Raw genomic sequence first — 15392 nt, 5'->3', positions numbered from 1 at the left:
ACAAGGAACAGTCTCTTCCTTTTTCACCAAAGCTTGAAACAATGGTATTTATTACCCCCCATCTGTGAATTCCAGAAACAGCAAGAGACATGCAAAGAAATTCCACCACTGAACAGTTCTTCCAAATATGATTTTAATGAATATATCCAGGACATGTTTCATTCCAAGAAAATAGTTTTCAAGTTACAAGTCTGAAGGCACATATTTGCGTATCCACTGTGCAAAATTTGACACTCTTGTGTAGACACCTGGGAAATTTGGTCTTCCACATCCATAACCCCAGCTCACAATGCCAGTCAAAAACCATTTTCCATCTCCATTGTTTTGACATGACAGTGGTCCACCAGAATCACCCTAAAAATAATCGAGTTATATGTGTTTACAATATGAATTATAAAAAGTGGGGAAAAATCCACAGGAGCTATTTTGCATAATTCCAGTGACTGGATTTTCATATTCATATAGTTCAAACAATTTATACAGTTTTGCTTTTTTTTTTCAAGTAGATGGCACTGTACAGTTCTACCAAAGTTTGCTCTTTCACAAGAGAGAAGGTAATTCTCATGCTTTAAAGACAGTAATAAAGATATTACTTTCTATGGACTATATTTGAAATATTTTGAAATATATTTGAAATATATTTTACAGCTAAAACCCAAATCTAATACTTAACATGTATGTACATTCACAGGTTCCACATTAAAACTCAAAACCAGTTTTATAAAAAGCTTTATGAAAATATTTTAAAATAAAATAAATACAATAAATATTTAATAATTGTATGATTCTTTCAACTTAGAGGTAAACGGAAACAGAGTCCCTCAGTTGTTTTGTGTTTGAGGTTTTTCTTGGTTTTTTGTGGTTTTGGTTTTTTTTTTAAGAAGGAAAAAGAGCCTAGGGATTGTCCTCTAGTAGATACTAGTCAGCATATAATGTTTAGGGGCCCATAATATCTTTGTAATTTGAGCAGTTAAAATTAAGTCTGTTCTAGCCGTCAAAATTAATACAGGATCTCATAATGCCGTAATACATGAGAAAGCAACTAGGATTCTTCCTTTAAAGGGTGTTCTTTTAGAAATACATTGGCATTGGCACAGCATCAGGTATAAAACCATATTCCACCATTTGGGGAATTCCTTGGACCAAGCTTATACTTTTCTCTCTGTAAGGCTCTGTCATACACACAGCATCTCTGAAAAAGACACCTAGTGGCAAATTAAACTTTACCATAATATTGGGTGCAAGGAACAACTTCTAAAAGCAAAAGCTGCATTTGGCAAAATTCAGGTATTTTGCAAGAGAAGTGCCTCCTTTTCTAGACAAATATTTGTTAGAGCTAGAAAACTATTCTGCCTTCACTTTATAGGTTGTTGGGATATGCAGGTTGGAAGGGACCTCTTCCAAGGTGCTTAGGTGCCACCCACTCCTCAAAGTAGGATTATCATGAACTGCCTCAAAAAAGGTGAAGAATTTAGAAGACTTTTTTTCCTTCCATGACAAATAAGATTTTACATTTAGAGAGTAAAATTTGCAAGTATTTTCTTTCATTCCTAGGGCAAAACAAAAGTGGAACACCTGCACTTTTCACAAAACAGGAATAGCACTATTTGATTAGCTCTAACAACTTCCAGACACAAATCATTTGCCTTTACAAAAATGAAGCCAAAAATTTATTTCCTTGGCTATATCTTGAGCTGTCTTAAACAAATTCTGCAGTTACTGAAAAGGATACTTAATATCAATGGCCTCACTAACCTCTAAAAAACAGCTGGTTCATTATACTCCCTCAGCCATTGTAGACTCATTTTTGTGTAGATCAGTGAAAGCTAGAACATCTTGAAGATTCTCCATCATAAAAAAGTGCTTTTATTATTATTTCAGCCGTAAATTTACTACTGTTTTAGCAATAAATATGTATGGTTTATCTAAGTTCAGTATAATATAATATGGCATATAAAATCTGTAATATTAAGTGTCATATATAGTGCATATCTCTGTGGTTTTACTACTATTCACTAGATGTAAATTCAGCAATTTACATTTATCATCTTTCAACTTTTCCAGATCAGAAATATCTTACATTTGCAAATTTATGCCTAATTGTCTGAATCTCATCATAAAGTCCTGTAGCTCCAAGTTGGAGGGGAGGAAAATTTTGAAAAGTCTGAAAAGACACAAGCATGTTTCTCAGTTTTTCTTCAGCTGAAAGCCTATTATGCCAAAAATTGCCTGATTTCAACTTGTTATTGGGACTTGCAATTTGTTTGACTCTTGATCTGCAACCGCAACTTAGTGGTGCTACTGATGCACATAAAGCAGCAGAACTCTGAAATCACCCACAGAAGAGATTTGCTGACAGACAATTCTTATATTGCTCTTTTTCAGAACTGAAACAGATTGACCACAGTGGTCTGCCAGTCAACTTTGCACCTCAACACGCAACAATGAAAGACAAGAGAAGCACTTTGCAAAGTTTGCTGAGATACATACTTTACACCCATCTCTTTTCCCAGATGATAGCCCAGCACAAAACATCCTAGCTGTGATAATCCCGTATGTGGAATGACATAATGTCTGGTCAATAATTTCTACCTCTGCTTTCTGAAGAACTACTGAACCTTCATCATCTGGAAAACAAATTCAGAGCAGGGTGATTCAACAGAGTTTAGCTCATTTTACTCATCTGTTGAAATACAAAACAAGAGGCCTTCAGAAAATATCCATAGATATTTCTGACCATCAAGTTATTCCAGATTCCAAACAATTAACTGTAACAGAGCAGAAAGCCTCTTAGAACTATCAGGCAATTGTGTAACATTATCTGGGTCCTTCAGACATACCAAATACAATGGAATACTCACTAGGATTGGCCAAAAAGATTTTTCTTTGTTTTTTCCAAAATGTCTCGACACTTCTTAATTTTCTCTCTTTTTATTTCAAAAAGGAAACAGAAATTTACAGAAATGGAAACAGAATTTAGATCATCACATGACAGATTTGCAGTGAGGAAAGCATATCTGAAGACGCCAAATTAAAGACTAAGATAATGAGTCAGAGTTTCAGAATGTGAATTCTGACGGCATAAAGAACCACTTTCTAAATTTGTTTCTTTCTGTCTGAAAGATTTGGTGAAACACCTCATTTTTATAAGATATATATACTTTAATAATAACAGAATTAACCCAAAGTTTCCCTTCCTTTCAATACAGCAGGCCCAATTTTATCACCAGGTGATCCTTTCAAAATCTGGTTATAGCCAAAAAGCCCTCACCCACATATTCAAATATGCAAGCACTAGTTTACATGAAACTTTGTTTTAGAATTTGATAAAGCCAGTATGCAATAAAGTCTACTTTTAAATTAAAATACTGATTTGGCATTTACATGGTAAAAGCTGACGAAGAGAAACAGGAAAAAAAATACATCCCCTCCCACCCATTTCTTTGGGTTTTTGAGGCATGTTTCTTTCAAATAATCAGCTTTTTAATTTCACATACGACTAACCAGCAGCCCAAAGAGAGAAACCACACCATGCATCGCACACCTCCAAAGGGAACAGAGGGGAAGGACAACACTGTGATATTTTAGGGTTGCTCCCTACACTAACAATGTAATATGGAAGGCATTCAGATCCATGGGACCAGCAGCCAAGTTTCCTGAGCATACGAAGGTACATGCACAGTCCCCCAGCTGTGAAGGCTCCTGGGAACAAAATTAGCTCAATGGAAGGGATAAAACTCACCTGCTTCCTGCTTCTGGCCCCAACCTGTTATCCAGCACTTGTCCCCGCTGCGGGCTTTATGGGAAGAGGGAGGGAGGCAGATGGGCTGGATGAGGTGGCTCATGGTGTCGGGCCACGGCGTGCTCAGCTGCAGCAGCGCGATGTCGTAGTCGTAGTTCCTGCTGTTGTAGTACTCATGCACTACGATCCGCCTTACTGCAGACACAAACTTGGCATGGCCTTGCATTTGCATGCCCAGGTGGGCACGCCATGCTCTGGGGTCAGCCAGTCTGGGTGGGAGCAAACGAAGGAGTCACTTCTTAAAAAAGTACCTCAAAACAACAATTGACAGCAGGGCTGGGGAAAGGGGAGCACAGCAGCTCCATGCAGCTCAGACTCAGGAACCTAAAGGCATTTGTGGATTCTGGCCATGTTTGGGACAGATATAGAGGGAAGACTGCTTACTTGCTCCCTTGAAAGCAGTGGGCTGCAGACACAAGCCATTCCTTCGATATCACTGATGCTCCACAGTAAGCGGCTCCCACAAAATGAAGGCTGACCTGCCAGGGCCATTCACCTTCCTCAGTGTTTGAGCCACCTACAATCCGAGAGATGAGACTGCTGATCTTGCTACTGCCACAACCTGTAAGAGAGAGTTCAGGTTATAGTTCCCATCTCCAGTACTTTCTTTTAATGAGGGGGCTTCCCGCACATGGCATGAAAGAATATTGGACTTTGAAATATTTTGGAATCTATTTAATTCCCCTCCTATATTTGCAAAACTTCTCTCTTTGGCTGCTCTATTAATGAAACAAGAGGAGACTCCATAAAAACACACTAGTCTGAAAATTTTACTAAATCCCTTTTCTAGCTCTTCTACAGGAGTTAGCCTCTAACTATTTCTTGTGTCAGAAATGTCAAAGGATCTATTGATTTAATAAGCATCACAATTAATATATAGAAATGGGCAAACGGTCATCTCTTTTTGATACTGCCAACCCTGACCTGAAAGGACACCATCAACAAAGAAGTTCAATGTCATCAAAATATTTACTTCTTGCCAAAACAGTGGGAATGATACAAGAAAAATATGTGTGGAGATTGGACATTTATTTGAGAAACAAGGTAGTACAATAATTATTTTGTATGGAAATGACTGACAGTCTGACAATGTATATTAGTAACAGATGAAGAAGTCATGTCTCATCAGCACAAAAATCTGAACTCTTAATTTGAAAAGCAAGGGAGAAAAAAAAGGGAGAAAGACCTTTGTGTAGAGCCTCCCATCCATCCCTAGTGCTTGCACATAAAGTTTCTGCTCAGGAGTTTTAGTCCCACACTCTCACACACAGGCATTAATATTTCTGGACCCTTTCCTGAACACTTCCAGGGAGTCAAATGCAGCTTTAATATTTCCAAATAAAAATAGGCATATGGCTAGACCCTTTAGACATCCTACTAGATGCAAGGCAAGTGCTGACAGATTTGACATCTGGCAGGAGGCCAGCGACAGCTGAGGGCCAGGCAAAATCATGAAATTATTTGGTTTGGAAAGGAAGCTTAAAGATCATCTAGTTGCAATCCCCTTGCCATGGGCAGGGACACCTTCCTGCTAAACCGGGTGGCTCAGGGTTCTATCCAACCTGGCCTTGAACAATTCCAGGGATGAGGCATCAACAGCTTCTCTGGGCAGCCTCTGCCAGGGCCTCACCACCCTCACAGTGGAGAATTTCTTCCTTATACCTAATCTAAATCTACCCTTTTTTATTACAAAGCCATCACTCCTTGTTCTATCATTACAAGTCCTTGTGAAAAGTCCCTCTCCAGTTCTCCTATAGGCCCCTTTAGCTACTGAAAGGTCCTGAGAGCCTTCTTCCTAAAGCTGTCTCTTTTCCAGCTCAATCCTAGCTCTCTCAGCCTGTCTTCATAGGAGAGGTGCTCCAGCCCGCAGATATCTTCACAAAGCTCCTTTGGACTTGCTCCAATACAGCCATGTTATGTAATATACTTGAGATCATTCAGTTTAAGCAACTAATCCTAACCCCACTTTTATTGCTACTGCAGTGACAATCATCTGTTTGCTTTATAGTAAAATAAACTGAAAAGGTTGTACAGAGGTTACTTTAGGAAGATTTAAGACTAGAACCTAATTTGATAATATGAAGTAGTGGGGTCTTCACCATATGGAAGAGTCAGAGTAGTGAAAAGTTTGTGGTTTTTTTCTCATTGCAGCTGTATCGCTCCTGAAGTCCAAAAACAGTCTGACTTCAATGAAGTTCCTGGCAATGCTGCAGACAACAAAAGCTGCTGCCTCACCGACTAACCAAGCTCACTCTGTAATTAACCCTGATGCCCTAATCCTTAGCACAGCTGCAATAAGCAGTACAGCTGTCTAAGTCTCCCCATAACTGTAAGCTTACCCTCCTACAGGAACTTGGCAAATTCTGTAACCAGATCTGAGGTAAACTGGTAGCTGATCATTACCCAACTATCACAGAGAGAATGCAATAAAAACTCAGTACCTGCAGCCTGACTTGTACCCACTCCAAAACAGGAAGAAATAAAGGTCTTTATTGTGTAAAAGTTCAAAGTTCAGAAAGATGAATATTTGAGATAAACTTACTGCAGCTGCTTTCATCACTTCCATCAACACAGTCCACAGTCCCATCACACTTTGCATATTGTTTCCTAATGCAAATGTTATTCCTGCACTTGAATGTGTGGTTGGTGCAGGGAATACCTGAAATAGTTGTGAGGAAAAAAACCAAAACAACCATTGGCTCAGCTTAACACACAAAGACACAGATTGAAGATGTACATGTATTAATACGTGTATTAATAGGAAGTAATACAACAAAAAAAGCACTTTGGCTGGGATGGCTTAACCTCTAAACAGAATAAACTATTCAAACAGAACTGCATCTGTACTTGGGTGTGAATTTACTTGGCCAAGTCCAAACAATTATTTCCTCCCATCCTTTCCCACAGCACTAACACACACAGATATAGTAGTGAAAATTAGATGTAGAGTATAAGGATAGCAAGAGTAAACATCCAGTACTCTGGAAAGGAGCTCTCCTTTGTATTTCAGTATTAAATGTGAAATGAAAGATTGCAGTGCAAGCAGCCTTATTAACTGTATCCAGTAGAACTGCAACCCCCAAACTCAGCATTTTCCTGTTTCCCTGTGGCTTGCAATAAATGAGGCCACTCAAACCCAATCCATTTTTCTTGTCAACATACAGAAGTATCCTGTAATCATTTACACAGACTGTTTTGTCAGAGGGGTCAAAAAAGTTTTCTTTAAAAAAGTCACTTGCAGCACTTTTCAGTTGTTCTCCCTTTCATATGTGACAGCATCCATTTATTCAAAAAAGTTCAAGAAAGTTCTGATTCAAAACTTTCATTTGCCTAATGCTAAATTTATGGCTTCCACTAACCTTATAACCCTGAAAACTGCTACAGATAAACCATGATTTTTATAGTTATTTTACAGATGGTAAAAAAGATCCAGGAGTTAATTTGCATAGATTATGCTGTAAAGAGATAAAATCTCAGATTCAAGATTTATATCCCTAGATGCCCACCATGCACCTGAAGTACTTAATTCTTCTGCCAGTATTTTGCAGAAATAGATGTTCATGAGCTTATTAAAAAGAAATAGTTTAGAATCAGTAACGGCTTGTTTCTAAGAGTAACAGAAGAATTGAACGGAATTATATAGCCCAAGTGAGATTTGACAGTGCCTCTTAACCTTTTGAATGCAGCATCCAGAATTCAAGTCAGGAATAGACAGACAACAAGAGAGAGAAAAAAATCAGTTATTCAGGAGAGCAGCCTTACTGTGAGTGCAGTTCTGCTCATCTTTTCCGTTCTCACAATCACTTACTCCATTGCAGACAAGCAAGTTGTCCTGTATTGCAAAGCTGGAGTTACAGTTCCACTCAGGGACAACTTTAAAAATATAACCCAAATCAGGTACAGAAACATTCCTGTAAATGCTAACACATCCCCTTCTGATTGCATCTGGATACAACATTCATTCCTTCACAGCATGGAACAAGGATAGGCATCAGTGCCACATTATGCACGGAGAAAATAGAGCACAAAGGAGTTCAGTGAGCTCCCCAGGTGGAGATGTTTAGTATCACTCTCACCTACTCTATGGACTCCCCTCTTTGTCATTCCCTCCAAAAATTAAAATAACTCATCTCTAAATGGGACAGAATTTTATTAATAATATTATTAATAATTGTCAGCTTTTATCACACGAGGAAAAACTAAAATATAGCCTACTACAGCTATCATTGCACATCTAAATTTCTTCTTTGTGCTCTCCAGTGTCATACCTTCCTCATTCTTGCTTTTGTCCCTTGCCAATTAACTACAAATTAAGCATTCATGAGACTGACAAGTAGTCTGTACCCAGATGCACAATGAAGCTGAAAGCATCTTTTGTAATCCCCATTAAAAAATTTCACCTTGTTTCAGCTGCCTTCTAAGATTAGAGAATACAATCACTGTGTTGTCCAGTCAAGATCTCTAATAAGTGAATACAAACCACAAGAGAGTTCATCGCTTTCATCGAAGCAGTTGTTTATGCCATCACAGCGCTGCATCTGCTGGATGCATAAGCCAGTGGAACACTTGAAATGTCCAGGTGGACATGCTGGAGGTTAAAAAGGAAAAACAAAACAAGACAAAAAACCAAGCAACCAAACTTGGAAATTTCCTTTTCACAAATACTGCCAGCTTGTTTCAATTTATAGTCACTAAGCTGTTCTGAGGAACCATAAAGTTGATCTAGATTTAATAGTCTGTATACATTGCCAGCACTTAAATTGAATTAAAATGTTGAAAACTGGGATTTAAAGAAGAGGAAAAAAAGTCTCTAAAGTTCCAATTCAACTCTTCCTGGAATATGTACCACAGGCTCTCTAGGGCTGGACCAAATCTGCCAGTGTTTTATGGTGCAACACAAGACTGCTTAGAATGCCATCTTTATTTTAAAGGACAGTCTCACTTCCAATAACCAAAATTTGCAGCACTTTGCAACTTTGGCAAATAATCTGCATTGAGGTGGTGTACTATATAAATGAGGTGGTGTAACTACATAATTCTGCCTTAGAAACTAAAATAATCAATTTTCCCCTCTTTTTACATATTCTACATATATACACTGAATAAAATTGCTCTAATGTTACAAGTAACTATGTCTAGAAACCCTACTACTTTGAAAAGAATATATAAGACTAACACAGGTGAAAAAGTACCAGCAAACAAGTTGTCTGTTTCAGGACTGGAAAATCTCAGGGTCTCAGAGTTTATCAATTTTTTGAGCTGTTTTTTCAGCTCATATTTCAGATTTGCACACTCTGTATAAGAGTACATGGACACATTGAAATAATCAGGTGGTTATTTGGTACTCTTTTCATTACCTGGAAGCCTTATAGCAATATAAACATTGCAAACAAAACAAAACAAAAAACTAACAGGAACAGCAGACTTCAACTGACTGCACCATGGTCAATAGCCATGCAGGAAGATTTGAGGACTGTGCAGAAGAGAACAGTGTGCGTGCAGGAAACCAGAGCATGCTGCACATACCCACAAACATTGGGCATAATGCACAGCCTAGAAAAAGTTCTTTGTTTAGTCTTTGTTCTTTGCTAGTCATCTGGCTTAGTAAGATTAGAAAAGAAAATGAACTGAAACCCGACAGGTCATTTCCTGCATAAACTTAATTAAGTCCTATTGGACCCAAAAAATGCTACTTCACAGATCTGAAATGCAAGGAAAGGTTGAAAGAGATAAAATCCATCTTACGCTGGCCGATGCTATAGCTGCCATACTCCACCAGCAGAGGCTTCTCAGAGACCTTTGAGCTGCACTGAAGCTCCACACTGACAGCAGAACTCTTAATGTGGAAGACTGTTTGGTGATCAATATAGTAACCACAGTACCTAAAAGTGTTCAGGCAAGTTCTAGAGCACCCTTCACATGAAAACTGCCTTACATACAATTAAAATGTCAACACCATTGAAATTCAGAAATACAGTCAGCTGCCATACTTTCATTAAGAACCAAACCCAAAAATATTTCTCAGTAGTCACCCAGCCTTCATCCACCATTAACATCGTGGAAATTTAATTCTGCATGTCACACCTTCAAATAAATATTCCTAAAAAATAATGCCTTGGGTGCACAACCACTTTAAATTGCTATTTGCTATTGCAAAAAGGTTCCTTGGATTTCTGCCTAGGTGTCACTTAATTCAGAGAAATCTAAATGCTTTCTGATGCCAGGAAACATTTAATCCATCTATTATTAATGAATTTCTAATATTCTTTTCATCAAATATGTTAATCTACAGCTGGGGGGGGGTGGGCAACAAAAAAACTACCAAAAAAGGAAAAAAAAAAACCAAATAAGAACAAACCAACCCCAAAGCAAAAAAAAAACCCACAATAAACAAAGCCTCTTTGACAGGGAAAGTTTGCTGGATCATTATTTTAAAAATTGAGACAGTTTTAAATGTAGTAAACCACTGACCATCAACAGTACAAACAGGTTGTTTTAGAAGTGGAAATACTCTCTCCTCTGTTCAACAAAAATGCCTCAAAAAGGCAACACTTGTAAGAAAAACATCTGGCTTTAATATTCCTGCCAAAATCAAAGTACATATGAATCTTAACTAGATTTAAAAGCACAGGCAGTTGTATTGATGTTTAGCAGACTTGGCACACACACTTGTTTGACAGCAGTACAAGGTCACTCACTGCCAACAAAATGAACACAAAGAACGAAAGACAAAAAATGAATTGTTATATTGTTAAATGGAGTAGGGGACTATCAGCCAGAGGTAAATATTCCCCTTGTGTATTTTTCCACATCAAGCATTGCATCAGGACTACTCCTCACATCAAGGAACGGAGAAAAATTGGTCAGTGATTTTCATGTGAACAGATGTTGCCTCAGTGTCCTGAGCATTCCACTGAAGTCTGCCCCAGGGAATGGACACACTCATTCACATGTTTTCATGTACACCTTGTTTCACCCTACTAAAATGAAATATCCTGTTAACAGATCTAGGAGAGTCTGTTCTAACAATGTGAAGAATAAAGGAAGAAAACAATTTAAAAAACAAGACTCCTGTTTGGCATCCTGAGAGCAGATGCAAAAATCCCAGTTAATTTTACAGTTTTTTACTACAGGAAAATTAATTTTAAAAGAAGCCCCAAACAAAGAAACAAACAAACACTCTCAAAACAAAACAAAATTTAAAAACCCCACAAAACCACAAAAAAAAACTACAAAAAACCCAAAAAACAAACCCCAAAAAAATCAAACCCCAGAAAAACATAAAAAAAAAACCACAAAAAAATCAAACCAAAAAACAACAAAAAACCAACAAAAAATCCCACCAAACAAACAAACAAAACCTCCCAAACTAACAAAACAAAAAAACTTTAAAAAGCCACCAAACAACAACAAAAACCACACCAAAAAAACTAAAAAAAAAACCCCAAAACAACCCTGTCTTGGGTTACAATGTAAGGTGTAACCAAAAGCAAAAAGTGAGTGGGATAGTTTTTCAGGGGATAAGCAGATACATGCCCGCTGTAGCAGAAACAATGGGATATTGCACTAATTGTTTTAAGACAAATAAAGCACCTCTGAGTTCACATAAACCTCTAGTGGTCTGCTCATAAGAGACTCATTGGTATTCCTGCCCCTGAGAATTTCAGATAAAGAAGTTCATCAGCTGTAACTTCTTTGACAGGCAGCGAAGCACTGTATGTGCACTGGAAGAAGGACAAGGAAGACCTGCATGGTTGTGTTCAGTATCTCTGGTTAGATAAAGCTATCCCTAGAGGTCTGAAGGAACCTTATCTGCACCACCTGCTTAGTCCCAGTGTTTATTAATATCAGCATCCCAAAGATTCCTAAGATAACAGAATAAGCATCCCATAGGCTGCAACTGCAAGAAGCTGAAAAATGGGGGTCCCTTGCCTGCCCCCCCCAACCCCATTTCATTAACAATTAAAATTTGGGAAAAAAAGAAAATTAAACATCACCATGTTTCATGCTTGAAGTCATATTTTTTTCCCCTTCAAAAGTAAATATAGAACAGAAAATCACAAGTTCAAAAGCCTTCTTTTCAATGAAAAATACACTCTTTCAAAGGAAAGCTTGTCTTGGTCCACTACTGTAACCAGCAACTTGCAACAGAAACCAGAAGCATGCGTTCTTGTGTAGTATTCCAAAAGTAACCCTGAGTGCACTTCTAAGAATCATACCATGGACATTTGATTCTGTGGAATGCATAATTGGCTGGTTTATCAAGAAGCTGCTCAGGTTTCTCTGTCAAAGAATTCTTCAGTTCATACATATTATCATATATATTCATACATATTATCATTTTTTCCCTCCATATTTTGCCTTTGTTTTTTATCTCAGCCATTCCAAATATCACAAATCTTTCCATTTCTGTCATAAAAAGACCATCAAAAAACCCCACAAACATACTAAGTATGGTGTGTTTTTTCACTGGTGTTTTTATGCACTCGTCTAGTCCAGCAACCAATTCCCATCAAGGCACAACTGTAGGAGCTTCAAACTGAATTTTCACTCTATAAATACAACATACTATTGAAGAACAGATAAAGTTTTTTCTTCTCTCTGAAAAATTCTTTCAGTTGCACTCTTAAAGGCCTAATTGTCTTAGTTCCAGTAGTGAGTTCAGAAACTCAGTTTCAAGACTAATCTTACTGAGGTTTCCATTTGAACAAAGTTTAAGAAAAAAAAAAAATCTGATGTTTTAAATCTAGCCTTGCCTCATCATCCATCATTCCAAAGGTGACTTCAAAATTGAGGAAAGAATGGGTGGACAATGTGCTGGGAAAGCAGTGGTATCTTAACAGAAAACCAGCAGCAATATTTTAATAAAAAGTACTTCAGAAATACAGTGGTTGCTTGAAAGCCACCTTGTGCAGTTTCTCTTTCAAGAGCCAGTGACTGGAATGAGGAAGTGGTTACAATTCTGTTCCCAGTCATCTCATTGCAATGGCTTTCACCAAGAAGTTAATTAGATTTGCTGTCCTCTTGAGCAATCATAGAATTAAGTTACACTTAAAAGGGCTTTAAACAGACCTTGTTTAATTGCCCCAGAAAACACAGATTTATTTTAGGGTTCATAAGGACATCAATCTTCATCCAACTCTTTCCATTTCTCTCTCTCTAGAGAGTACCAAAGACTCTTGTCTTCATCTTTCTGGTACTTTTCAGTAGAACATATGTGTGTGTGTATATGTATGTATGTATGTATATATATATACACACATACACATTTTATAAGGATTGTTGCATCATCAGCTAAAATGAAAGAATGGTAGGACACCCCAGTGAATTACTTCTGTCCTTGTGGAAGCTCTCTGAGTGTGCTGCAGCAGTAATGGGAAGGTTTATTTTGGTACCATTACATTAATAATCCACGCAGAGTACTTACATGCGTTCATTAATTTTCCACCACCCTCGCTCACAGCCTTTAATATTCTTCTCACTAATGGTATAGTTATGAAACTTCAGAGCCACACCAAGGCTCTTCTGTGGAGTCTGTTGTGAGCAAGAAAGACAGTGCAAGCAGTCTTCTTTTTCCTTTGGCAGGGGTAGAACACAAAAGTCTGTAAATGTATTTCAGGAATTACAGAGCCTGGCATTGCCACACCCTGGGAGCTGTGCTGCTTCACCAGCTCAACAGCCAACACTTTACACACTTGCCAGCTATTCAGTCCTGAGTCAAAGCAAGGGTTGGCATAACCCCACCACAGCTGCAGCCTTTCTCCCCCTCTAGCCAATAGCCTTCTCATCTTCAGAGAGCCACTGGCTGTAGAAAGCAGCTTTTGTATCAAGATCAAAGCACCCAAACACATCCAAATCTACTTGTGTAGGGACACAGAGCCCCAGCGGATTTTTAGAGTTAAGATACTGCCTGGAATACTTGTGTCACCCTGTAATGCTAGGAGTTACTTCTACCACAATATTACAGTCTTCTGCTAGAACCTGCTTATCCATGCATTCCTTAGTATTTTACAAAACATTTCTAAACCCAGCAAAATCATGAGTGTTCATACTTAACTGGAAATTCCTTTCATAAAAGGAACAGAACATTTTTAGCAAGGCAAGGCAGTGTTCATTTAAGAACAAGGGCTGATTCAGGGCAAAAATCCAGAAATGAAATTTTTTTTCTCCCTCTCTCTTACAGAAGATATAACTTGGGAAATGAGTGAAGTTTCAATATTGCACAAAAATACAATACTGAAAATGAAACTGGTTTGAGCAATAAACCTTTCTATCAGAAGTCCAGGGTGAACTGAAGACCATAAATTTAGGCCCCCAAAAATTGCTTTATCATTCTAGAAGGAGAAGAGGCTGTAGGTTATGGCTAGCTGCACTTAATTTGTATTGCTGTGATTCAATGTGGGCAATTTGATTCAATGTGATTCAATGTGGGCAGTTATTAGCTTAACAAGTCATGAGTAACATAAGCAGAAAGATGGGTAAACAGTGGACCTCATTACATCCATTGCTATATTCTTTAGAGAGGAAAACACTGAAGGGCTAACTCTAAGTCAGAGACCTTATTTTAGCAGTGCTAATAAGAAAAAACTCATGTCAGAGAAAACAGAACTACTTTAAAACAATGTCAACTTTCAGCAATTTGCCTTCAGGAGAGTACCTGAAAAGATGTAGAAAACGGATACCAAAATAAAAAAAGAGTCTATGGGATTGTGCTGATAGGACAGACCATTCTGAAGACAAATTAAATGTATTAGGCATATGAAAAGATACCAGAGAAATGGCAGTAATAACTAGGTTAGAGGAGTTTTTTGTACATACTTTTCATCCAAATTTCTGGGGGTCTGAAGAGAAGAGTTAAAAACATTCAGGTCTTATGTATCCTGCCATGAAATAATCCTGCAGGCTAAGCATCAAAACCTATCTTAGCTCTTCACCTTTGTAACAGGACTAGGAACTATGTTCTCTTCCTTAAAAACAAGTGCACAGAAAGAAAAAAAAGCTGATACAAAACACCTGAGCAGTCAGCTCAGCAATGCCACTTCTATAAACTACTAGATCTGTGAGGATGCAGGTTACTGCCAACTCAATCTCCTCTGCTTTACTTAAGCTCTATGTGCCCAAAACACACAGCAGTGCCTAAGAGAGAAAGAATCATGTTACCTGGAAGTTCCATGCACACAGGCATTTTGGAGGATAATAGCTTGGGTAATATGGACTTGTGATTCTCCCTTCATAGCCAGTTTCCTCTTTTGTCAGTATTGCTTTTCCACACCCTAGGGGGGGGGAAAAAAAAAGAGAGAGAATGGAAAAATTTGGCAAACCTTAATATATTTTCAGTAAAGCTGTTCAATGGGCTAAAGCATCCAAATTTATCAGAAGTCTGTCACTGCAAAGCTGGGCAGGTGAGCAATTCTATTTAGCTGGATTCAAGTTATAAAAAAGAGACCCTTTCTAATGATGCACACAGAAGACAAAAGATGTAAAGATCCAGGAATGACTTCTGAGCTCTTCAGGACCAGAAGAACACACTGTAAAGTTTATTTATGTTATCTCACTGAAGACAGTTTTACAAACAAGAATATCAACACAT

The 15392-nt window shown here is 38.0% G+C and overlaps 1 protein-coding gene across 2 annotated transcripts in view; it reads right to left on the bottom strand.

The window, feature by feature from the left end:
• Window positions 1-183: 183 nt before the first annotated feature.
• The window catches only part of TMPRSS7 (transmembrane serine protease 7), a 31021-nt gene continuing 15812 nt past the window's right edge, over window positions 184-15392 (bottom strand). Inside the window, exons 7-17 of one of the 2 annotated variants that reach the window (XM_088051504.1) lie at window positions 14963-15075; window positions 13230-13336; window positions 9548-9684; window positions 8283-8390; window positions 7565-7675; window positions 6345-6461; window positions 6046-6049; window positions 4187-4354; window positions 3743-4011; window positions 2491-2627; window positions 184-354 (exon numbers count right to left, since the gene is read on the bottom strand). In XM_088051504.1, the coding sequence (XP_087907630.1) occupies window positions 184-354; window positions 2491-2627; window positions 3743-4011; window positions 4187-4354; window positions 6046-6049; window positions 6345-6461; window positions 7565-7675; window positions 8283-8390; window positions 9548-9684; window positions 13230-13336; window positions 14963-15075 (1442 nt within the window). Of the gene's footprint in view, window positions 355-2490; window positions 2628-3742; window positions 4012-4186; window positions 4365-6045; window positions 6050-6344; window positions 6462-7564; window positions 7676-8282; window positions 8391-9547; window positions 9685-13229; window positions 13337-14962; window positions 15076-15392 lie in introns of both variants that reach the window. The other variant, XM_014253342.2, reaches the window with a different exon arrangement.

Source organism: Pseudopodoces humilis, chromosome 2, assembly GCF_049639895.1.
Source record: "Pseudopodoces humilis isolate 2021_Gansu_Grassland_sample_001 chromosome 2, ASM4963989v1, whole genome shotgun sequence".
NCBI lineage: Eukaryota > Metazoa > Chordata > Aves > Passeriformes > Paridae > Pseudopodoces > Pseudopodoces humilis.
This window is presented reverse-complemented; position numbering and strand designations above follow the sequence as displayed.